Here is a 24,755-nt window from a genome sequence, read left to right as displayed (position 1 = left end):
GGCTACTACACAGAGAAACCCTGTCTTGAAAAAACAAAAACAAACAAACAAAAAACAAGTGTAGCACAAAGGAAGGAACTTAACCTACAAGTTGAGACTAGTCCTACAGATTTCCACCCAAAGGCCCTGACAGTAAGCCTCTGAGAGCTGAGGCCTGCACGGCCCATGGCTGTGGGGTGGGGTGACCTGGTGATCTCCAAGATCTTTCCAGTATTTGACACTCTGGAGCACCAGAAGGCCCCCGGTCAAGAACTGCAACAGCTCAACTCAGTCAGGCTCTCTTGCTCTCCAAAAGGAATTCTGAACCTTCCCACGCCTCTGAGGTCCATCATCTATGTTTATAAAAAACTCAGGTTGACATTTTCTACAGTCACTTAAGAGTAAATAACTGGCTGGGCGGTGGTAGCGCACGCCTTTAATCCCAGCACTCAGGAGGCAGAGGCTCACAGATCTCTGTGAGTTCGAGGCCAGCCTGGTCTACAGCGTGAGATCCAGGACAGGTGCCAAAACTACAGAGAAACCCTGTCTCGAAAACCAAAAAAAAAAAAAGAGTCAATAACTAAGATTTCCAATGTGTTTCTGAAACAGGCAGCTAGTGCTCTACCATCCACACTAGGACCCTATCCCTAACGCCTCTGGCCATTTTACAACTACTCTTTATTAAACACTACTTATATGTCAAGCACTGTAACAAAAACCATATTCCAATCCTCAAAAACATTCTGCTAGCCCCTATTACTCTTTCCTATTCTTTTTTTAAAGATTTATTTATTTATTATATAGAGTGTTCTGCCTGCATGTATCCCTGCAGGCCAGAAGAGGGCGCCAGATCTCATTACAGATGGTTGTGAGCCACCATGTGGTTGCTGGGAATTGAACTCAGGTCCTATGGAAGAGCAGTCAGTGCTCTTAACCTCTGAGCCATCTCTCCAGCCCCCTTCCCTGTTCTTATCACTTACCCCCAACGACAGCTCAGCTGGGGAAGACTGCCCTGGTCAACAACGGCAGAGTTAGAAGATGAATCTGTTTTGTCTGGATCCAAAACCTATGCTCTCTCCATCAACAGAGTCCCCTGACTGACTTCACATCCTGTCATATAACTTCTTACTTGTGAATCCAAGGTCATTAGCTGAGGTGATCAGGCAAAAAGAAAATCCAGACACAGTGCCGTCATACCAATAATAACAATACTTCGAAGGCTAAAATAGACAGGCAGGGTTCTCAAGAAGAGGGGGAGAGAAAAAAAAAAGAAAAAGAAAAGGAAACAAACAAAAACCACTAATAACCTAATTTAGTGAAAAATCTATTTTAGCATTTATTTATAAAACAGGGTCTCAATAAATGGCCCAAGTTGACCTCAAATTTAAGACCTTCCTGCCACAATCTCCCAAGTCCTGGGATTACAGGACTGCACCACCACACACAGCTAATTCTGACTATTTTTAAAGGAAATCATATTACTTCCCATTGCTAAGTAAAGCTCTTTTCATGGGTCCATTTCAATGAACATTTAATGGTGTATTAAATTTCTGCAGAGTAGACAATGGTCACCCAAACCATAGGTGAAATTCCTGAGACATTTAATCCCCACTGCCTTTCCAGTGCCCAGATCAATATCTAGCATAGAGAAAGCATTTAAAATAAATAGCTGAAATTAATAAAATTACCAGAATGCACTTTCTCATCACTGGTCTGCCCTCTCTGCTCTAGGGCATGGTCCCTGAAGTCAAATGGCCCTGCCAGACACCTGCCACAGTTAACAGAGGAAAACTCTGCAAACCTCCCCAGCTTTCCTTCCCCATCAGGTTCCACAAACCAAAGAGCCACAGCTCCTCCCCTGCTGTGGGAGTGGATACAATACATGGCATACATGATTAAATAGTGAGTCCAAAATAAACAAAGGCCCTGGGAATCTGGCCTTTCCAACCAGACCTACAGCCTACTCCTCTGCAGGGGGCACCTGAAGTTGCAGCTTTAAGTAACCTCTTCCTCCTCCCAGACCCACACCCAGGAAATCAGAAATGGCCCTCCATGTCCGGCATACGATTTCTACTTTATTTAAAGCAAAAAAAAGGCTTTCCTCTCCCAGGACTCACCAACTGTGTCAGGGAATACAGAGTTAGTTGTCAGCTTGAGTTCCATGACATCATGCCGGGGGGTGGGGGTGGGGCACAAGGGCTTCAGCATGTATCATTAAAATTGACATTCACAGAAGGTGTATGAAACATGTGTGCACTATAGGAAAAGTGCATAGAATGTGTGTGTACTATGGGGAATATACCCCAGAGTTGGGAAGCTGGTTCTGCCACACCCCTTTATTTTCTGGACAAGTCACTCATCCTTGCTGGGCTTCTTGCTTCCTCAGTCAAAAGTGAGGGGTTGAAGTCAGGCATGGTGACATATGCCTTTAACTCCAGCAACTGGGAAGCGGAGGCAGGAGGATCTCTATGAGTTTGAGGTCAGCCTGGTGTACATATGAAGTTTCAGAACAGCCAGGGCTACACATACTGAAACCTTGTCTCAAAAGAGACAGAAGGAAAAGAAAGAAAAGGGGAGAGAAAGGGAGGGGAAGGAAGAGAAAGGGAGGGGAAGGAAAAGAAAGGGAGGGGAGAGGAGAGGAGAGGGGAGGGGAGGGGAGGGGAGGGGAGGGGAGGGGAGGGGAGGGGTTGGACTACATTAAGAATTATTCACTTATTCCAGAATGCTTTGAGAGATTCAGGTACGTGCATTAGGCCTTCACAACTCCCACAAGAACTTCTACAATGGCAAATGTCAATTATTCCAGCACTTGGAGGCTAAGGCAGGAAACCCACTCCAGGCTACCTTGGGCTACAAAACTGAGGCACTGTCTCAAGAGAAAGACAGAGACACCAAGAGAGAAAGAAAAGGTCAACAACATAGCTCAGCAGGTAAAAGCATTTGCCATACAAGTCCGATGACCTGAGTTTGATTCAGAGTCCACGTGAATGTGAAACGAGAAGGGACTCCCCCAAAGCTGTCCTGCAACTTCCACGTGCACACTGTGGCACCCCTGCACCTCCCCAGACACCCACAACACACACACACACACACACCCAATAATGACAATCATTTTTTAAAACTGTCAGTATATATGAAATTTTCCAGGCAGGTCTATGAACGGCGCTAAACTGTCACACAAGCTACGACCCCCAAATAAAAACATCCTGTGTCCTCCTGAGCACTTACTACGTGTGAGGCTCTGTCGTAAGTCTTTACACACAACAACTCGCTGTAGTCTTCCCGCTAGCTTCTCTAGACCGGCTCAACATGTAGTCCAGGTGGGCTTGGAACTCTGCGTTCTCCAGGCTGGCCTCAAAATCCCACTCCTACCTCCGCCTCCCAAACGCCAGGACTGCAGGCGGGTGCCCCCACAGCAGCCGACAACAATCTTTCAGTATATACTAACATAACACTATCCTCAGTTTGAAGATCGTCAAAGTCAAGGAGGAAGTGCTCAGGCTGTAGGAGGAGCCCTTGAGCTCAGGCGTGCGTAACCCAGCTAACCAAAAGACAGATCTGAATCGAGCTGATAAAGTCTAAGATCACACATGCCATGTCAGTCGGGAAAAGGGGAACACCATGTCAGGAAGAGTCCTCACACACCATTTGCTAAATACAAGGAGAAAGGACTGAAAGGCTACATCAGCACAAGCCCGGGTGTTCCATGTTGACTGGCAACACACGCAACACATACATACATACATACACACACACACACACACACACACACACACACACACACACACACACACACCCCTCTTTAAAACCACTGTCCACTGTGCAGGCACACTGCATCCCTGGAGGTACTGAGACCACCTAAATGAACAACCATCACCGACCCCAGGTTAGAAAAAGTTAAGAAAACAAACCGCAAAGCTAGCTCCCAATTTTTTGCAGCCACCAGTTCGAACAAGTTGCACCATCACATAGAGACCAGGAAGGCGTCCTCCAGATACAGCTGAAAGTAGCCTTGCTAGTCAATCCCTCCCGCCCCAAATACCGAGCCACAGAACGGCTTAACAGAAGGCTACAAAGCCCAAGTGGACACTGGCGGTCAAAAAACTTCCACGGCATCTTAAAGGGAAGGTTGCTGAAACTTTATCCCCAACTCCGCCGACCTTTCTCCAATTAGTCTGTGGAATGAGAAGAAAGCGGAAAGAGAAAGGAGGGAGGTCCGAAAGGAGGACGAGCCTCGGGTGAAGAAGGGCTTACATCTTCTCAAGGGTGATGCAACAGGGTCAGACAGGAGAGGAGGAGCTCGCTGCACAGAAGCCAGCCAGCGTCGGCGCTGCAAATCTAAGGGGACGCGGGTTATGCAGCACCGCGCGGCAGAGCGAGCAGTGGAGCGGGGGAGCCGGGCGGCTCCCGGGGCGGCAAGAGGCCTGGAGGGCTGGGCAGCGGTGCTCGGGAGGAACCGGCGGGCCTGGCTGGGCTCCGTGCGGGTCTGGGCCACCAGAGAGCCCGGTGACCCGCGCAGGGGGAGGAGGGGCGGGGGAGGAACGCAGCGCTGACAACGGCCGGCGACGGTCGGACCGGGGCCGTCCGGCCCGAGCGCGGCCTGAGAGAGAGGGGCTTTCGGGGAGGGCCCGGGTACGCAGGGTGTAGCTCTCACCGGGACAGGTGCTTCAAGATCTGCTTCTTAATGATCCCGGCCATGCCGCAGCGGCGGCCCGCCTGGAGGGCGGGCAGGCAGCCGTGGCCTCCTCAGCTGTGGCGGAGAGGCGGCCCCTCAGCTCGCCGCGGCGCGGGCACCGGCTGCCGTAATCACAGCGGCCGCCATGGCGCTCGGTCGCCCCCGCCGCGGCGCCCGCAGTTCCGCCACGTTCCCACCCACCCGCGCGCCGCGCCGCAGCCTCCCGCGGAGACGAGCCGCGACCGCACGCCGTCCTCCCGGCTCCCCGTGGCGAAAGCGCGCGGCGAGGGGCGGGGACGCGCGCGGCGGCCCAGGCGCACGGGATGAGACAGACGCCCGGGTAGCCGAGGCTCACGAGGCGAAAGGCGAGGCTGCAAGGGGCGGGGACTACGGGGAGGGGGAGGGGCTTACGCGCCGAGGGGCGGGGTTCTCTCCGCCCGGAGCTGGCTAGTGGCGCGGGGCTTTCCTCCCAACACTCCCGGAGGCAGAAGCAGGCAGATCTGTGAGTTAGAGGCCAGCCTGGTCTACATAGGGAGTTCCAGGACTGCCAGTGTTACGTTGAGAGACCTAAATCCAAAAAAAAGTAAAAATAAAAATACGCAAGTGTCCTCTGGACGGTTCCTGCAGCTTCTAAGTCTGAAATCTCATGCTGAGGACTATGTGCAAGGCCCTGAGTTCCATCCACAGTACCAAAGGAAAGCGCCTCAAACCCCGAAGAGCAAGGACAGTAAGAAATGTTTCCAGTGACCCTGTCTGACAAACTATTCTAGTGATTTTGTGCCAAGAAATCTGACCATTAGTGCTTCCAGTTTCAAGAAAAGAAGTCTCTGCGGTTATTAAACATCTATCAAATACATAAGGTCTTTGTGGTAAAATGTCAGACGAGCCTTCAGGGCTCCGCTAAACACAGGTGGAGCAGGCTTGCTCCACACGTCACCACTACATCTAGGAGTCTAAGATACCATCTGACCACAGCTATACAACTGGGACAAGGGCTGAATCCTGTTTCCACGTAGGACGATGGCTCAGTGCAAGGATCTCATTTCCCAACGCAGCATTCTGACAAACTGCTGAGAAGTCAGGACTCCAACCAACCACACCAAAGGTAAACAACATACTTTGCATAAAGTTTAAAAAAAAAAGAAAGAAACCCAATCTCCCTATTGACCAGTATTATATATGATTCAAATGAAGGGGGGCGGGGGAGAAACCCCAGCATACTCAGCAATGGCTTCCAACTGCCCTTGGAGAAAGAAACAGGCATGCAGATGAGTGCTACTGTCTTCAAATGTTCTTTAGTGTGGTTTTGCTTTGTTGGTTAGTTGAGGTTTTGTTGGCAGTAGTGGGTATTAAACTGAGTGCCTCATGCAAACGAGGTAAGGACTCCACCACTGACCTACAGCTCCAGACACCCCCCTTTTAAAGATGTATTGTTTTTATTTATCTGTGTGTTCCTATGTGAGTGTAAGTGCATCATGGGCATGCAGGTACCTGCAGAGGCCAGAAGCTGTCAGGATCCTTTGGAACTGGACCTACAAGCAGTTGTGAGTGCTGGGAATTGAACCGGGGTCCTCCAGAGCGGTAAGCGCCTAACTGCTGATGTTTTTTTTTAAAGATCTATTTATTTATTTATTATGTATACAGTGTTCTGCCTGCATGTATGCCTGCAGACCAGAAGAGCGCACCAGATCTCATTAAAGATGGTTGTGAGCCACCATGTGGGTGCTGGGAATTGAACTCAGAACCTCTGGAAAAACAGCCAGAGCTCTTAACCACTGAGCCATCTTTCCAACACCCCTTGACTTGATGTTTTGAGACAAGGTATCCATATACAGCCCTAGATGGCCCAGAATTTGCTTTGTAGATAGACCAGGATGGCATCAAATTTGCAGCAATCCTCCTGCCTCTGCCTCCTGAGTGTCAAGATTATAGCTGTGCATACCACACCTGGCTATACTGTTTTATTCACACCAATTAAAATTCATTGAACTTTCACCAATTGTCATAAGTTTTTCCGAAACTTTATTCCAAGACTAGCTAGCGGTGTTTCCAGGATGGATTTTTAATTAAAAACAGTTTGGGCTTGCTCTTCCTGCTGCCTGCCGATCCAAATGTAGAACACTTTTTTTCCCCAGCACCATATCTGCCTGCGCACTGCCATGCTTCCCACCATGATGATAATGAACTAAACCTCTGAACCTATAAGCCAGCCCCAATTAAATATTTTCCTTATAAGAAAGAAAATGGGGGGGGGGGGGCCTGGAGAGATGGCTCAGAGGCTAAGAACATTAGCTGCTCTTCCGGAGGTCCTGAGTTCAATTCCCAGCAACCATGTGTGGCTCACAACCCCTATAATGAGATCTGGTGCCCTCTTCTGGCATGTAGGCATGCATGCTGGCAGAACACTGTATGCATAATAAATAAAAATAAATCTTTAAAAAAGAAAGGAAAGAAGGAAGGAAGAAAGGAAGGGGGGCACTGTGGGTCAGACACAGTAGTACAGTCTGTAGTACTGGCTACTCAGGAGGCTGAAAAAGGAAGATATTGAACCCAACGATCCAAAGACAACATGGCCAGCAAAGGAGACCCTGTCTCTAAAACAAAACAGAGTGGCACATGCCTATAATCAAAGCACAGAAGAGCATGAAGCTGGGGATCAGGATTTGAGACCAGACTACATGAAACCTTATCTAAATAAATAAATAAATATTTTATATATATAAATAAATATTTTTATATATAAATAAATATTATTTATATATATATATATATATATCAGCAGTTAGGAGGCTTGCTGCTATTTCAGTGGACTGGAGTTTGGTTCCTAGTACATGTGAGGCAGTTCAACCACCTGAAATCCAGCTCCAGAAGATCTAACATCATCTCCTGGCCTCTGAGACTAACCCACCCACCCCCGTGCAACACACACACACAGCAGACATGCAGACACATATACACATAAATTAAAAAATTTTAAATTTTAGTAAATTAAATAAAATTAAAATTCTACGTCAGAGGTGGTGGCGCGCACCTTTAATCCCAGCACTCAGGAGGCAGAGGCAGGTGGATCTCTAGAAATTAGAGGCCAGCCTGGTCTACAGAGTAAGTTCCAGGACAGCCAAGGTTACGCAGAGAAACCCTGTCTCAAAAATCTAAATAAATAAACAAGACAAAATTCCAGCCTGGTATGGTGGCCCACGGCTTTAATTCTAGTGCTAAGGAGACAGAGGCAGGCAGATTTCTGTGAGTTAGGGGTCAGCCTGGTCTACAGAGCCAGTTCCAGAACACCATGTATGTAGAGACCCTATCTCCAAAAGAACAAAAAAATGAAAACTAAAAATAAACGTAACTAAAACACATACTTTGGACAAAGCCTCCCTTTTGAAAGGATGGGTATCAGGTACCTCACCTCCTCTAGCTCCTCTAGCGCCTCACACAATGCAATGGCACCCGGAAAGGAACAATGGGTCACAGGGGACTGAGAATCCACAGGAAGAGTAGGGAGAGGTGGACTGTGGAACTGGCCATAGGAAAAGGCAGGGCAAACCTTAGTCTTACTGGAAGCTATTTAAAAACCTAACTGGTTCTACAGGCTTTCTTTTTTTTTTTTTTTTTTGGTTTTTCGAGACAGGGTTTCTCTGTGTAGCTTTGCGCCTTTCCTGGAACTCACTTGGTAGCCTAGGCTGGCCTCGAACTCACAGAGATCCACCTGCCTCTGCCTCCCGAGTGCTGGGATTAAAGGCGTGCGCCACCACCGCCCAGCTTTTTTTTTTTTTTTTTTTTTTTTTAAAGATTTATTTATTTATTATGTATGCAGTGAGTGTTCAGCCTGCAGGCCAGAAGAGGGCACCAGATCTCATTCTAGATGGTTGTGAGCCACCATGTGGTTGCTGGGAATTGAACTCAGGACCTCTGGAAGAACAGTCAGTGCTCTTAACCTCTGAGCCATCTCTCCAGCCCCTCTACAGGCTTTCTATGCATACTCCAAGAGGGGAAGAGCCAAACCAGAAACCTGCTGCATCTATGTGAAACTGAGGGAGAGCGGGCAAGGTGGTTCATGACTCATCCCAGCACTTGGGAAGCTGAGGAAGGATCCTGAGTTCAAGGGCAAGTTGAGGTATATGATAAGACTCGGTTGGAAAAATAACGAAAAAAGCCTGACAAGATAGTGCACTCTTAAAATCCCAGGACTCATAAGGCTGAGGTAGAACTGCTGTGAGTTCAAGGTCAGGCTGGGCTACACAGCACGTTTCAAGCCAGCCTAGGCTCTACAGTACATCCCTAGCTCGAGACCGCAGCCAGACATGGAGCAACTCTGCAGTATCAGCAGATGGAAGGCTGAAACAGGACTTAGAAATTCCAGGTCAACCTCAGCTACATAACAAGTTCTAGGACAACCTGGGTTACGAGACCCTGTCTTAAAAAGAAAAAAGAGGGGCTGGAGAGATGGCTCAGCAGTTAAGAGCACTGGCTGCCCGGGTTCACTTCCCAGCACCCACCTGGCAGCTCACAACTATCTCTAACTCTAGAGATGTGAGACACTCACACAGACACACATGCAGGCACACCACCAATGCACATAAAATAATATATTAAAAAATAAAAATGTTTAGTAGCTTTTCTAAACTGCAAATTTCCCAGTCCCAGATCTATTCATCCCAAATCTAGATTTATATTTAGAAGCTAGGGTAGACAAGAAGACAAGTCGGGGGGCAGCTTGCGTTACCCACTCTCCACCGCCCCCCCACCTCTGCAAAAACAAATCTTAAATCTTTATTTTGAAAAGGGACCCCTGTGACCTGATTACATCAACCATGCCTGCAAACTGCTGGCTTGGGCCACTCTCTGCCCTCACACAGCAACAGCACCATTAGTCTGGCAAGGATACTTTGTTTTCATGGTGATTTTTAATAACTCAAAATACAGAATACCAGAAAGGGACAAACTTTTCTCCCCTCATTCCTGTCCCCAACTACCATTCACTCTTCCTGAGCTACTAATATCACAGTTATTTACCTAATACACAGGCAAATAGAAACAATTCCTTAAGGGCAGCAATGAACTTAAAGAAATTATCTGCTATTATATATATACTATATATATATATATACATATATATAATATATGACTTGTTATTTATATGAACAAACCAAGGTACAGAACCAAGCATGTCTTCATCTTTTCTATCAGTACACACAGCATCCCTTTCTCTTTTAAATCCATTATGTAGCCCGATGTGGTGGTGCAAACCTTCAATCCCAGCACTTAGTAGGCAGAGGAGGTGGATCTCTGAGTCTGAGGCCAGTCTAGTCTACAGAGTTCCAGGACACCCAGGGCCACACAGAAAAAAAAAGAGAAACCCAGCTTCATACCACAAAAAAACAAACAAACAAACAAACAAACAAAAAGCAAGCCACTATGTAAAGCCAGACTTGGTGGTGCATGCCTTTAATACCAGCTTTCAGGCAGCAGAGGCAGGCAGAACTCTATAAATCCAGCTTTTGAAGCCTGGAGACAGAAATGATATGCCTTCTATACCTGCATATTGGCTGCCTGTGAAGGTGGAAGCAGTCATGTTTCTAGACGTGTGGTTGGCCTGACCATCCAGAGCTGGGGAGGTGACTAGATGGATAAAGTGGTGGCTTTGTAAGCATGACAGGAATTTGGAACTTCAGCACCCACATGAAAGCAGGGCTGGTGTGTAATGGCTGACTGTGTCCCTGTACTGAGTACGGAGATAGAATCCCAGATGCAAACTGGCTAGCTAGCCTAACCAAATCATTGAGCTCTGGGTTCAACAGGAAATCCTGCTTAGTAAACAAAGAACAGTGATTGAGGAAGACAGCTGACATCAACCTGACTTCCACATGTGTCCACTTACACGTGAACACAAACAAATGCAACAAGGGAAAGCTCCAGATTGACAGCCAGCAAAGACAGAAATCTGTTTTACAGAAGCAGGGAATTAAATTCTTCCACATCATGGGCTGAGAAATGGATGTGAGCTTCAGAGGAAACAGCCCACCTGTTCTGTACTCTCAGAAGACGGATGAAAGTTGGCGTGCTTGATGTCTGAGCTACAGAACTGTCTGATGAACAGCGTGCCCCTTTTGGTAACTGGATTTTGGGACCTGTGTTGAGGCAGCCTGAACTTGGAATTCATTCACCTCTGCACAGATGCCAAATCAAGTGGTCTAGAGTACAGAAAACCTACAGCGGGGAATTAGCAAACTGACCGTCTCAGTGCTGTGCTGGCTTAGTTAAGTCCTGTTGTTTTCGAAGGCCGATTCCAGATGCTGTGAAGTTGACAATATTAACCACATCTACGGAATCTTTTCGGAATTAAATACACAAGTTACATCAACTCAGAAAAAAAATCTGCATAATTTTACAAACCTTGTAGCTATGAAGCCACTTACTGGCAAGAAAGCTGGAAGTGGCAGTGCACACCTGTCATCCAGCACTGGGAGGTGGCAGTAGATAGGGTTAGTCCAAGGCCAGCATGGACTACGTGAGACCCTCTCCTACACTGGGCCCCCACCACTACCACCACCACCACAGCAAAAGACTAAGGAGGGGATCTGAGAAAAATGGGGAAATGGCTAAAATGGGCAGAATAACTCACAGGCGTGGATAATAATCAGAGTTCAATCTTGGGGAGTCAGATGGTAGAGAGAACCAATTCTCACAAGTTGTCTTCTGACCTCCACTACTCACCACATATATACACAAATGAATGTAACAAACAAACGTTTGGTTTTTGAGATAGGGTTTCTCTGTGTAATAGCCCTTGGCTGTCCTGGATCTTGCTCTATAGATCAGACTGGCCTCGAACTCAGAGATCCACCTGCCTCTGCCTCCTAAATGCTGGGATTAAAGGCGTGCACCACCACCGTCTAGCTATGAAATGAAATTTAAAAAAAAAAAAAAAAAAAAAAAAAAAACCACACAAAAAAAAAAAACGTGTTGATGTCCAAGCCAGGTATGGTAGTACACACCCATAATCCTAGCATCAAGACTAGCCTGAGCTTCTAAGATCCTATCTCAGCTAGGCATGGTGACGTCAACATCATCCTCCACTACAAGCTGACTGAGGTCAGCTTGGGCCACTTGAAAAACAGGTCTCAAAAATCAAACAGGTAAAGCTGGGCAGTGGTGGTGCAAGCCTTTAATCTCAGCACGGGAGGCAGAGGCAAGCAGAACTCTAAGTTATCTCAGCCTGATCTACAGACCAAGTCCAGGAACAGCCAGGACTACACAGAGAAACCCTGTTTCAAAAGAAAAAAGAAATAAAAAAATCCTATCTGAGCATCCAAAAGAAGTTTTCCAAAGTCCTGAATGAGGAAATCTGACTAAACAGACAGGCAAGCACTCACACCATGGCCAAAGACTCTCGAATGTGGGACGTGCTGGACAACAAGCTAGCAGCACACAGCAGGAAGGAAAAAGGGACACGCTTTTAACTAAAACAGCTGACAATTTTATTTTCACATTTCACAATGTCAGTGAAAGCTGCACTTTTTTTGTCCCACTTCTCTCTGTTCGGAAGGGGAAGCCTTCCTGTCATGCAGCTAGAAAACACTCAGGCTCAGCACCGTCATCTCCTGGTGAAACAGAACAAGAAGTACAAAACTGAAAAAGAGCCTTTCTGCTCTTATCTGTCTGGCCGAGTCATGCCAGGCCGAGTGGGCACCATCATGGGTCGAGCAGGAGGTCTCATCATTGGAGGCCCAGGCATCATGGGCATGTGGCCTCCCATAGGTGGCCTCATTCCAGGAGCTGTAAACAAAACGAAAGACGAATGAGAAATGACATTCATGAGACAGTACTATGGGATTTCTTTTCTTTGCGCCTTTCCTGGAACTCACTCTGTAGCCCAGGCTGGCCTCGAACTCACAAAGATCCTCCTGCCTCTGCCTTCAATTGAGCTGGGCGGTGGTGGTGCACACCTTTAATCCCAGCACTTGGGAGGCAGAGACAGGACAGATCTCTGAGTTCGAGGCCAGCCTGGTCTACAGAGCAATTCCCAGGACAGTCAGGGCTGCACAGAGAAACACTGTCGAGAAAAAAAAAAAAAAAACTAAAACGTGGACCCTGAAAAATACTAGAAAAAGACACACAACAGAAAAAAAATGCAACAAATTAATCAAATTTTAAGTTACTTAAGACATCAAACTAAGGTAAGTCAGCACAGAAAGCTCTGGGAACCCTGATGTAGTGACAGCAGTGGCTATAAATAGACCACTGTTCACAAGGCACCAGGGACACTAGTTCTGCCTTGCTCAGTTTGTTTGTTTGGTTTCGTTTTTTGTGTTTTTTGTTTTTTGCTCTTGTTGCTGTTATTTTTGGTTGAAACAGGGTCTCTCTATTATATAGCCCTGGCTGTCCTGGAGCTGGCTATGTAGACAGGCTGGCCTCAACCCCTCTGCCACCCAAGTCACTGAGATTAAAGGCATGTGCCACCACAATTACCCTGCTCAGCTTTTTTAGTCAATTATCTCCACCATGTAACAGGAGCTGTCTCCTCCATGTCCAGTCATAGAGGACAGTCTTCCCATTAAGTGACTTCTGGGAACTATGGGAAGGTGATCAGACCCAGGCTGAAAATCTGATAGTAACTGCAGTTAGCCCAAATCACGAAAAATAGCAGGCCATCAGGAATTATACCAAATGGAATACACAGAATTTCATTTTGCAAATGCAGTTTAGAAACTATTAATCAATTTTGTATGTGTCTGTGTGCCAGGGAGGAAAAGGCAGGCAGCAGAAGGTAGGGAAGCAACATGGCAGCCTCAGTGACTGTTTAGTGACTGTCTACTCCTCATCTGGATGTGGGCTCATCAATATTCATTTTGCTATTATGCTCTATAATTTTTCTGCTGTATAAATTCTTTTTAAATTTAACTTTATTTTATGTGCATTGGTGTGAGGGTGTTGGATCCCCTGGAACTGGAGTTACAGACAGTTTGGAGCTGCCATGTGGGTGCTGGGAATTGAACCCTGGTCTTCTAGAAGAGCAGCCAGTGCTCTAAACCGCTGAGCCATCTCTCCAGCTCCTGTATAAATTCTTTATAAATATCGAATTCTGCAAGCATAGTGGCACTTGCCTGTTAATGCCAGCACTTGGGTGGCAAAGGCAAGATGAGCAAGTTTGAGGCCAGCCTGGTTACTTAAGCTCCAGGCCAGCCAGGGTTACACACTGAGCCTTTATCTTTAAAAAAGGAAATAAAATAGTAAGCTGGGGGCAGGCTCCACTGAAATTACAAATGGATCCTGTAATTGTTTAAGTAACTAATTTTGATTAAAGCTTGTGTTATAAATGGCTCAAGAAGGGGCTGGAGAGATGGCTCAGAGGTTAAGAGCACTGACTACTCTTCCAGAGGTCCTGAGTTCAATTCCCAGCAACCACATGGTGGCTCACAACCACCTGTAACGAGATCTGGTGCCCTCTTCTGGCCTGCAGTCATACATGCTGTATACATAATAAATAAATGAATCTTAAAAAAAAAGCTTCCCAGGAAGATGGAGCCAGTTCACAACCCTGGCCATTCATTAAATAAATAAATTAAATAAATAAATAAATGGCTCAAGATATAACCATATTCAAAGTTGGATGATGGCCTGTAATGCCAGCACTCTGAAGAGACAGAGGGTTCCTGAGTTCAAGGCCATCCTGGGTTACAAGAGTAAAACTATTTTTTAAAAGTCAACATATCCTTTCCCCCACCATAGGAAGGCGATTGATATAACAAGCACTCCAGCACGGGTGCGCGTGTGCACACACACAGACACACACACACTCACAGATAATGTGAGAAATGACAATAGGGACAGAAGCTGTAAGGACCAGTGTCAATGGCAGCACGCTCTCTGTACTCTGAGGTCCACGAGCACACTCACACTTGGCAATCTGTGTATGTGTGTCTACAAGAAACTGCTCCAGATAAAACATTACACACTGGGCACCTGAGCATTTGTTCTCTTTGCCATCCACAGTGGACTGAATTCAGATTTGCCAATGTGATTTCATACAGAAATCGTAGGCTCTTTTCATCTTTAACTTTACTATAAAGTCTGGGAACACATATAGGGTAGTAAGATGGGTGTGATGGCCATCCGTGTCTTTAGACCCAGCTTCAACGTGTACACACCCTGAGAGCCAGCCCCTGGAAACCTTCTTTCCCTTTCGCCATCATTTGTTTGTTACTGTTTCGTTTGTGTGTTTTAAATAGGGCCTGCTACAATGCCTATAGTGCCTCAAAATATTCTGAGTAATTAGGATCACTCAAGAAGGATTACAGGCATGTGCCACCATGCCCAGGTAGATCTCTTTCAATGGCTCACTCATTCCCAGTTCCCAACTCTTTAAACTAAGTATGTTATTTTGTGACACTAATTTAGAGAACAAGCAGGTCACAGTGGCACAGGTCTTTTTTTTGGGGGGGGGGGGGCCGCGGGTTTCCGAGACAGAGTTTCTGTGTAGTTTTGGTCCCTGTCCTGGATCTCACTCTGTAGACCAGGCTGACCTCGAACTCAGAGATCTACCTGCCTCTGCCTCCTAAGTGCTGGGATTAAAGGCGTGCGCCACCACTTGGCGACGTGTCTTTAATTCCAGCATTTCAGAGGCAGAGGCAAGTAGATCTCCACGAGTTCTAGGCAGCCTAGTTTACATAGTGAGACTCTGTCTCAGAAATATTAAATAAACAATAACTGCATCTAAATTACCTGGTTGTGTTTTGAGTTCCTAAGCCAGTAAATCTGTTCTCTATATTCTCCACCCTCTAACTAACAGCTACACAGGCCCACAGCTACACTGGCCAGAAAGCTGTTCTACTTTACACCTCTGTGCACCTTGTTTCTCCAGTTGAGTTGGAGGCACCACTCATCTATTTTCAAACCATGTTATGCCTGCCATTTTTAATACTGTAATTAGATAATTTAACTATTCCGAAACCAGTAAAATGTTTGAGAACTTGCGAAGCAGTGGTGGCGCACTTTTTAATCCCAGTACACAGGAGGCAGAGGCAGGTGGATCTCTGTGAGTTCCAGGCCAGCCTGGTCTACAGAGCGAATTCCAGGACAGCCAGGGCTACACCGAGAAATCATCTTAAAAAAACCAAAAGGAAGGGGGTAGGGGGATCAGAGGTAGCTGGAAGGCTCCAGGCTAGATGACCAGAACATTAATTCCCTCCCTAGCAAGGAAGACTCCAGGAACTAGATTTCACTGCAGTCTCCAACAACTTCAAGAAAATTGAAATTCCAGCTGAAGTGAGCACTGAGGAGGCAGAAGCAGGCAGATCGCTGTGAGTTCGAAATTAGCCAATGATACATACATATTCCTTTTCATATTTAAAATCCGCAAGGCCTTGGGTGCACTCCCAGGCTCTGGCAAAAAAAGAACTCTAAATAGAAGGTTTGTGGCTGTGGCTAAGAGGTAGAACTTGTAAGCACATCAAAGCACAAGGTTCAATCCCTGGCTACAAAAATATAAAATAGTTCTCATAAGTTTTTTTATGCTTCCTAAATTAAAAACATAAACAAAGGAACGCTGGGCATGGTGGCACAATCCCAGCAGAGGGAGGCAGAGGCAGGCGGATCTCAAGGCCAGCCTGGTCTACATAGAGAGCTCCAAGACAGCCAGGACTCGAGAGGGAGACCCTGTCTCAAAACCAGAAAAAAGAAAACCTACTAAGCCAACGGTTTCTAGTCTACTGATTAGGTAGTTAATCTTTGAGAGTGTATCTGCACTAGGAGGCAGCTCTGCACCAAACAAAGCAGAAGTCACCCTTCCTCTGCCCCCAAGACACAACAAGCTCATCCACCTCATCGCAAGTGGTCACAAGTCAAACCAAAAAACAGGAAGGAGGGATAAGAGGGGCAGCCTCATCCTGCTTTCAGAGCACAAGGCCATTAAATACTATTCGATCCTATTGACAGATCAAGTCTTTATCATTAAACGCTGACCAAAGTCAATGTTACAATACTTACAGCTAACAAAGAATGCCCCTTAATGCAGAACTAAAACTCACTGTGCCGCAACCAAAATGTGACACATTCCAACTCACCAGGTCCCACGGGCATCATCCCAGGAGGAGGAGGGCCCATCATTGGCATCATGGGAGGGCCTCCCATGTGGGGTGCAGGCATCATGCCAGGGCGAGGAGGACCCGCTAAAATAGACAATGGAGGTTGTGGTTAAAGCAGGTTTGCATGCTGACACTCTAAATAATAAACTTCCTATAGTTTCTTATTCTAACAGTAGAAACACAAATATAACATGTCATAACTTGTACTTTGTGATTAAAAAGCAGTAACAAAATCCCAGCAGTCAGGAGGCAGTGACATGTGGATCATGTGGATAGCTGTGAGCTCAAGGCCAACATGGTGTACTAAGCAAGTTCCAAAACAACCAGGGCTACACAGAGAGACCCTGTTTCCAATAACAGAACAAAACATAAAAGTAGTAACAAGCCTGACTAGACAAAAATGTAAAAATGAAGTGAGCCCCTACATTTGAAAGGCTCTGGAGTTCAGTATGCAGCTCAGTGGCAGAGCATGTGCTTAGCTTGTCCAAGGCCCCTGGGCTCAATCCCCAGGACATTCACCTCTAAGAACAACAAATCCCAGAGGCTAGACAATCACTCAGAGCACTTGGCTCATCTTCCAGAGGCCCCAGCACCCACATAGCAGCTTACAATCATCTTTAACTAAAGATCTAGGGGATCTTTTTTTTTGTTTTTCGAGACAGGATTTCTCTGTGCAGCCCTGGCTGTCCTGGAACTCACTCAATAGATCAAGCTGGCCTCAAACTCAAGCGATCTGCCAGTCTCAGCCTCCCGAGTGCTGTGATTAAAAGCGTGCACCAACATGCCTGGCATAAGTCAGTTCCAGGGGATATACTGCCATCTTCCGGTCTCTTCTGACACCAGGCACACACACAGTACACTTACATACATGTAGGCAAACTACTCATACACATAAAATTTTAAGAAATTCTACAAAATGTGTTTGTTGTTGTTGTTTGTTTTGAGATAGGGACTCACTATGTAAAAAGATGCAGACTAGACTCAAAGCTCGGGAAAAAAAGGAGGAAAAATCTGGAGGCTTCAGTGACCTGGAAGCTGCACAAGCACCCAGAGGGCCTGACAGGCCATCCGTGGGCAACTCCTCTCAGCATCCCAGTTCTTTGTTCACACCGTAATATACAAGATGTTTAGTCTCTCAGTCCAAGTCCAGTCTAAACCTTCCAGGGGAGCAAAAGGACAATGTGCTAGAGATCCTCCTGTCCACTACATGAACAGCAAGCCTTCCCAGAGAGCACAGGCTCATGATCCACTCCACTGTCAACTATCCAATTCTTACCTTTCATGGGGTTAGGTATGTTGTGGGATATTTGTACATTGTGTGAAGGTGTATTGCTGTGACTGGTGTAAAAAGCTGAACGGCCAATAGTTATGCAGGAGGTATAGGCAGGACATCTGGGCAGAGACAAAGGAGGAGGAATCTAGGTGTGGGGGAGATGCAAAGGAGACATGGAGGAAGCAGAATGGGTGGTACGTGACAGAAAACGGATTAAGAGAAATGGGTTAATTTAAGTTTTAAGAGCAACTGGGGCAAGCCTAAGCTAAGGCCAAGCTTTCATAATTAATAAGTCTGGCAGGGTGGCCAAAAGAAAAATCTGAATACATAGGTAAGTTAGAAATTGGGAAAAGACTGAGTTTATCAGCTACTTAGGTCTTCTGGTATTGTGCTCATACCAATAAAGAATTTAATTTGCCGGGCAGTGGTGGCGCACGCCTTTAATCCCAGCACTCGGGAGGCAGAGGCAGGTGGATCTCTGTGAGTTCGAGGCCAGCCTGGTCTCCAAAGCGAGTTCTAGGAAAGGTGCAAAAAATACACAGAGAAACCCTGTCTCGAAAAACCAAAAAAGAAAAAAATAATAATTTAATTTGTTCAATAATATCTATTCCTTTTGAGATCTCCAGACCTGGGGAGTCACAGAAACATTACAACTGAAAGTTACCCCTGAGGCAGGCACTATGATAATCCTGGTGCTTGGGCGGCTGGGGCTAGAAAGACTACTGAGTTTCGTAACAGCCTGTGCTACACATTAATACACTGCCAGCCTGGTGTAGTGGCACACACCTTTAATCCCAGCACTCGGGAGGCAGGTGGATCTCTGAGTTTGAGGCCAGCCTGGTATAAAGAAGAGTTCCAGGACGGCCAGGGCTACACAGAGAAACACTGTCTCAGAAAATGGAAGAAAAAAAAAAAAAGGAACTGAGTTCAAGTTCAGTTCCCATGTAAAGTCAGGCAGGGTATGTGCAGCTGTAATCCAGGCATTGGGGAAGCGAAGACAACTGGATCCCTGGGGCTCACTGGCCAGACTACCTGCCTAATTATAAAGCCCTAGATCCCAGAGAGAAACTGTCTCGAAAACTAAAGGCCAGGAAGATGGCTCAATGGCTAAGTCACTTGCTGCCAGGCCTGACAAACTGAGCTCTTTTCTCTCCATCCACAAAGCAGCAAGCAAGGACTCAGTCCTCCAAGTTTCCTCTGACTCCACATACATGCCACAGCATACACACTCAATAAAACACCAACACCACAAGGTGGATGACTCCACCGTCAGCCTCTAGTCTCCACGTGAACACATGCACTTTCACACTCACATAGAGGAAACTACACTGCTAAAGCTAATTCCATTTAGTCAACTACCTACAGTCAACAGTATTTGGAAGCCTACTATGTGGCAAGCTAATAATCAAAGGATAATCTGAGCAGCTGCACACTTTAACATAGAGTTTCAAACTTACGCAGACTGGGGGGAGGTGGGATCATGGCCCCTGCAGGAGGAGGAGCAGAGAATGGAGCTGGAGGTATCTTTCCTTGTTGAAATGCAGCCGCTTAAAATAAGCAAGAAAACAAACAATGATGTGTTAGGAATGCAGCAACCTGTTTACTAAAATAACTGCCTTCTTCCTCTGGAAACTTTACTTCCTGCTAGAGTATTCTAGAGTCCCTACGGGTGGCATTACAGTTTGAAAACCACGGAGACACTCAATTACTACCACTGCAATGGACTGACTTACTGATGAGGTGCTCTTCACTTCTACGGCTAAGATAACTGTCACCAGGCGAGTTGGTGCACACCTATGAGCCCAGCATTCAAGGCATGCTGGTGGAGGACGTGAGCACAGGAAACCAACTTAGGCAACATAACGAGACTAGTTTTTACATTTAAAAATTTAGTTTAGCCGGGCGGTGGTGGCGCACGCCTTTAATCCCAGCACTCGGGAGGCAGAGCCAGGCGGATCTCTGTGAGTTCGAGGCCAGCCTGGGCTACCAAGTGAGTTCCAGGAAAGGCGCAAAGCTACACAGAGAAACCCTGTCTCGAAAAACCAAAAAAAAAAAAAAAAAAAAAAAAAAAAAAAAAATTTAGTTTATAACTAATTCAAGTCAATAGTTTTATTTAAAAATATACAATCCATACACAAAGGCCAGGCTTTAAAACATGTCTCCTCCCACGTCCTGAGTAAACACAATATACTTTCCTTGCTTACTTCTACTGAAACAAATGTACTGAACCGGATGAGGAAGAAATAAATATTTGGAGTCAAAGACACTGCACTAAAGGAGATTATCATCTTAACAGAAGCCTACCACAATCAACTTTTTTATTTTTAGTTTTTTTCTTTTTTTTTTTTAAACTTTTTTCCCTGGAGAACATGAGACAAAAGGGAAAAAAAAAGAAAATGGAAATTTTCTAGGCCAGACAGTGGTGGCGCACGCCTTTATTCCCAGCACTCAGGAGGCAGAGGCAGGCGGATCTCTGTAAAGCCAGCCTGGTCTACAGAGTGAGTTCCAAGACAGCTAGGACTACACAGAGAAATCCTGTCTCCAAAAACCAGGAAAAAAAAAAAAGAGTGCCTCTACACCCTTTCTGACTTCCACATGTGCATGCGTAGGCAGACACCCACAAATACAAAGGGAAAAACAAAACAACTACCTAAACAAAACGCACCAGGCACATGTGTAATCCAGGGACTTGAGAATCTGAGACAGAGGATCCAGAATTTAAGTTCATCCTCCACCACCCCCAGCAAGCTGGAGGCCCACCTGTGCCATATGACACTAAGGGGATTTTTTGAAAAAGCTATGTTTCAAATACACCCCCATGATCTACAGTAAATGCAGTCTTGGACCCAAAACACAGAAGGTTCCTAATGAACAAAAAGAATATGGCAGATAAACAGTGGTCCAGAACACATACAGACTGTGTTTTCACAACAGTTAAGGTTTCTTTTGACTACTACTTTTCTTCTTCTTTCTTCTCCTTCTCCTTCTTCCTTCTCCTCCTTCTTCCTTCTCCTCCTTCCTCTCCTTCCTCTCCCTCCTCTCCTTCCTTCCTCTCCCTCCTCTCCTTCCTTCCTCTCCCTCCTCTCCTTCCTTCCTCTCCCTCCTCTCCTTCCTTCCTCTCCCTCCTCTCCTTCTTTCCTCTCCCTCCTCTCCTTCCTTCTTCTCCTCCTCCCCCTCCTCCCTCCTCCTCCTCCTCCTCCTCCTTCTTCCTCTGTTTTTGTTTTCCCAGACAGGGTTTCTCTGTGCAACCCTGGCTATAATGGAGCTTTATTTATAAACCAAGCCAGCCTTTGCCTCTCAAGCGCTGGGATTAAAGGCGTGCGCTGCTGCCACCACCACCCATCTCTACTTTCTTCCAGATTCACAAATATGAAAGCCAAAGTAAAGTCTCTCAAATCCACTTCTACATTTTCCAATTATTATGGAAAAACTGTCGATTGCAGGGACTGGAGAGATGATGGCTCAGCAGTTAAGAGCACTGGCTGCTCTTCCAGAGAACCCAGGTTTAATTCCCATCACCCACATGTCAGCTCACAACTGTCTGTAACTCCAGTTCCAGAGGGTACGACACCCTCACATAGACATACACACAGGTAAAACTCCCAACTCACATAAAAATAAATACATCTTTAAAAGAAAAAATTGTGGATTGCAATTTTGCAAAGACAGTTTCACATAAATGTGCTACAAAATCTTGTTGCCATTAACAGGAAAATCCTAGGCAATTCCATCTTCTCTACCCCACCTCCCAGTCTAACCAGACTGCACACAACTGTTCTCTAACGCATTATCTCGATGATTAATATTAATGTGTTCCTATATTCCTGGAATTCCTGGGAAACAAGTGACCTTCCACTCCACTCATTCAACACAAGCAAATAGCCCTGTGTATCATACAGAGCAAGTTGCTACTGTGGAAAACAAAGAGACGAAGATAAAAAAAAAGAATGGGACCATTCTACTACACTGGGACAGAGACTGAGACATACTTGTTTTGTCAATCAGGCTCTGGGCCTGCTCTTCCATCCATTTCTGGTAGTAGTCTTTCACATTCTCTTTGTGTTTCCGACCACTGCAGTGTGTCTTTCTCACAGATGGCTGTAAAACAAAAAGGTCATGTCAGTAACAGAAACAAAATTCCAAAACGAAAAAGCTGAAAAGCTTTGGCTCTGCATGGGTGGCCTGGCTAAGATGTTAAAGTACCTTTTACAAACACTGCCCTGCAGTGTACATCTTTACTAGACTTATTACCTAGCACACTGTGGCCTGTGAGTCAAACACCTGCTTTTCAGCACTGGAACACAGACACAGACCCTTTCCTCCTTGCCTCCCTCCACTCCAAACTAGGAATGGAACTCTGAGCTTCTGCATTCTAGCCAGTTGCTCTAGCACTGGGCTACACATCAGCCCCAACAAATACAGTATTCACTTACTTACTGTCTAAGGCTTCTCTCTATATAACAGACTTGAATATTATAAAGACTCCATATTTACAAATCTAAAATACAATCTGCTACTTTAGAAGAAGTGTACGTGCCCCTGGTCTGAACCATAGTGATATTTTAATGCCCTGAGTTTCTCCACAGGAAATAGTAGCTTCAATACACTTAAGCAACATTGTTATGTGTAGCAGGAATCTTAAAGAGTCTGATTAATAAAATCAAACCTGAGGCCAGGTATTGGGGTGAATGCTAGAAGATCAGAGAAGCAGAACAAGCCACAGCTACCTCACCTTGCCAATTCCTCAGCTGGTCCTGTTTCCTCAGACTGGAAGCTTCTGAGTCCTCATATCCAAATGGATCTCAGCTGAACTGTTGCTAGAAGCCTAAAAGCTTAACCAGTCAAATGCTTCTAGTTTCTGGTCTTCATGCCTTATATATCTTTTTGCTTTCTGCCATCACTCCCTGGTTTAGAGGCTCACTTCTTGGGATTAAAGGTGTGTGTCACCATGCCTGGCTGTTTCCAATGTGGCCTTGAACTCACAAAGATCCAGAGGGATTTCTGTCTCTGGAATGCTAGGATTAAAGACGTGAGTGCCACCATTTTCTAGCCTCTGTATCTAGTGGCTGTCCTGTTCTCTGACCCCAGATAAGTTTGTTAGGGAGCACAATATTTTGGGGAACACAATACCACCACAGTTATGAGAATACAGTACTTTAAGGTGGTTGTAGTGATGCATGCCTTCATTTCCAGCATTCAAGCTGGATAGTCTGGTCTACATAACAAGTTCTAGGCCAGCCAGGGCTATATACTAAGACCCTGTCCAAAAATAAAGAAATAATTTTCATTCAAACAAACTATAAACACCAAATTTTGTTGTTGCTAAAGGGTTTGTTTGGGTTTGGCTTTCGAGATAGGGTCTCCCATCGTAGCCATAAATTCACCACAATACTCCATCTCAGGCTCTCAAATGCTGGGAAAACAGGCATGAGCCTAGCTTTCTTGCTGTTTTTATTTTTCCCAAGGCCTTGTGAACTCTAAACAGCAGTCTACACTGAACTACATTTCATTAGGTTCTTACACTTCTTATTCCTGCTGATGAATAGTTAAGAGTTCCCACAGAAGCAGAGATGGAGCTGCAATTCTATAAATTAAGACATTTCTTTCCATTCTAATAAAACTTTTGAATAATATGATATAATCAAATATTTGAGTTGCAGGAGCACACTCCTAGGTTTTGAGGAAAGTTATTTTGACAAGGCCTCAATATGTATCCTAGACTAACCTGGAATTCACCATCTTCCTGATTTAGCCTCTCAAGTACTGAGATTACAGAAATGCAGCTTCTGCACATACAAATGTTTTCATCCTCAAGCCTGTTAAACCTTTATCATTCTGCAAATATCTTCAAATTACAAGGACCATCACTGGATGGGTGTTAAAAAGAAAAAAAACGCTTCCCAATTACTTTCTTGTTTTGTTTTATTTTTCAAGACAAGGTTTCTATGTGTAGCTCTGGCCGTCCTGGAACTCACGCTAGACCAGGCTGGCCTCGAACTCACCTGAGACCGGCCTGCCTCTGCCTCCCAAGGGCTGGAATTAAAAACGTGCACCACCACCCCCAGCCCCAACTACTTTCTGTGAACAGTTGTAGTAAAATTTCCAGCAGGCTGTAAAGCACGTACCTGGACCTAAATAAGGTTTTTTTTTTTAATCATATTTTGCATACAAGATTATGAAAAGACGCGCCACTTACAGAATCATGGGTCAGATACGTATCACAGTAGTCACAATAAAACCTGAAAAGACAAGAATATGACAATACTTAGCAGATGTCCAAACAAACAAAAAACCTCAAACTCAGATTCTAAGGCGTCAAACAAAGCGTTCTGACAGAATCCGGGGCTGCGTGGGGAGGGGCCGGGCCCACTCTGGAAGGGGGGCAAGAGCGCCTCGTTTCCCACCCCGCATCTCACCAAGACGCTCGCCTTCCCCTGGAAGCACCAAGAACCGGAACCCGCGGCCCGCCGCCTTCACGAAGACCCGACTGACCACCCCAACTCCGCCAGACCTCAGGCCCACACTCACTTAGGCATGTTGCTCCGCAGGCCGTTGGCTCCCCGGTTCCGCGCCGCCGGGAAATGACGCACACAGCCCGCGCCGACACGGCCTTAGGACGGAAAAGACGAGGGCGGGACTTCCGCTACGGATCTTTGCTTTGCTGAGGACGTCCAGGGAGTGTGCTATGAGTGCCTCTGAGGGTCAATCCGCGCTCACTTACTCGTGATTGGTTGTTCGCTCG

General features: G+C 45.9%; 2 protein-coding genes across 3 annotated transcripts in view; both read right to left on the bottom strand.

The window, feature by feature from the left end:
• The window catches only part of Bltp3a (bridge-like lipid transfer protein family member 3A), a 52,732-nt gene extending 47,743 nt beyond the window's left edge, over positions 1 to 4,989 (bottom strand). Inside the window, exon 1 of one of the 2 annotated variants that reach the window (XR_008219763.1) lies at positions 4,634 to 4,989. Coding sequence is in view for 1 of the 2 variants with exons in the window: in XM_052744377.1 (XP_052600337.1) it covers positions 4,634 to 4,677 (44 nt within the window). In the remaining variant the exon portion in view is untranslated. The remainder of the gene's footprint in view (positions 1 to 4,633) is intronic. The other variant, XM_052744377.1, reaches the window with a different exon arrangement.
• Positions 4,990 to 12,111: 7,122 nt separating this feature from the next.
• Snrpc (small nuclear ribonucleoprotein polypeptide C) lies at positions 12,112 to 24,609 on the bottom strand. The gene is made up of 6 exons (XM_052744376.1): positions 24,542 to 24,609; positions 24,210 to 24,252; positions 22,003 to 22,111; positions 19,471 to 19,560; positions 16,720 to 16,824; positions 12,112 to 12,433 (listed from the first exon to the last, which is right to left on the bottom strand). The coding sequence occupies exons 1-6, from the start codon at positions 24,547 to 24,549 to the stop codon at positions 12,309 to 12,311; spliced, it is 480 nt and encodes a 159-aa protein (XP_052600336.1). The 5' UTR covers positions 24,550 to 24,609; the 3' UTR covers positions 12,112 to 12,308.
• Positions 24,610 to 24,755: the final 146 nt, after the last annotated feature.

The sequence above is a fragment of the Peromyscus californicus genome, unplaced genomic scaffold (assembly GCF_007827085.1).
Source record: "Peromyscus californicus insignis strain IS unplaced genomic scaffold, ASM782708v3 Scaffold_19__1_contigs__length_69161282, whole genome shotgun sequence".
Taxonomy (NCBI): Eukaryota; Metazoa; Chordata; class Mammalia; order Rodentia; family Cricetidae; genus Peromyscus; species Peromyscus californicus.
The sequence above is the reverse complement of the archived record's forward strand: the minus strand, read 5'-3'. Positions and strand labels throughout refer to the sequence as shown.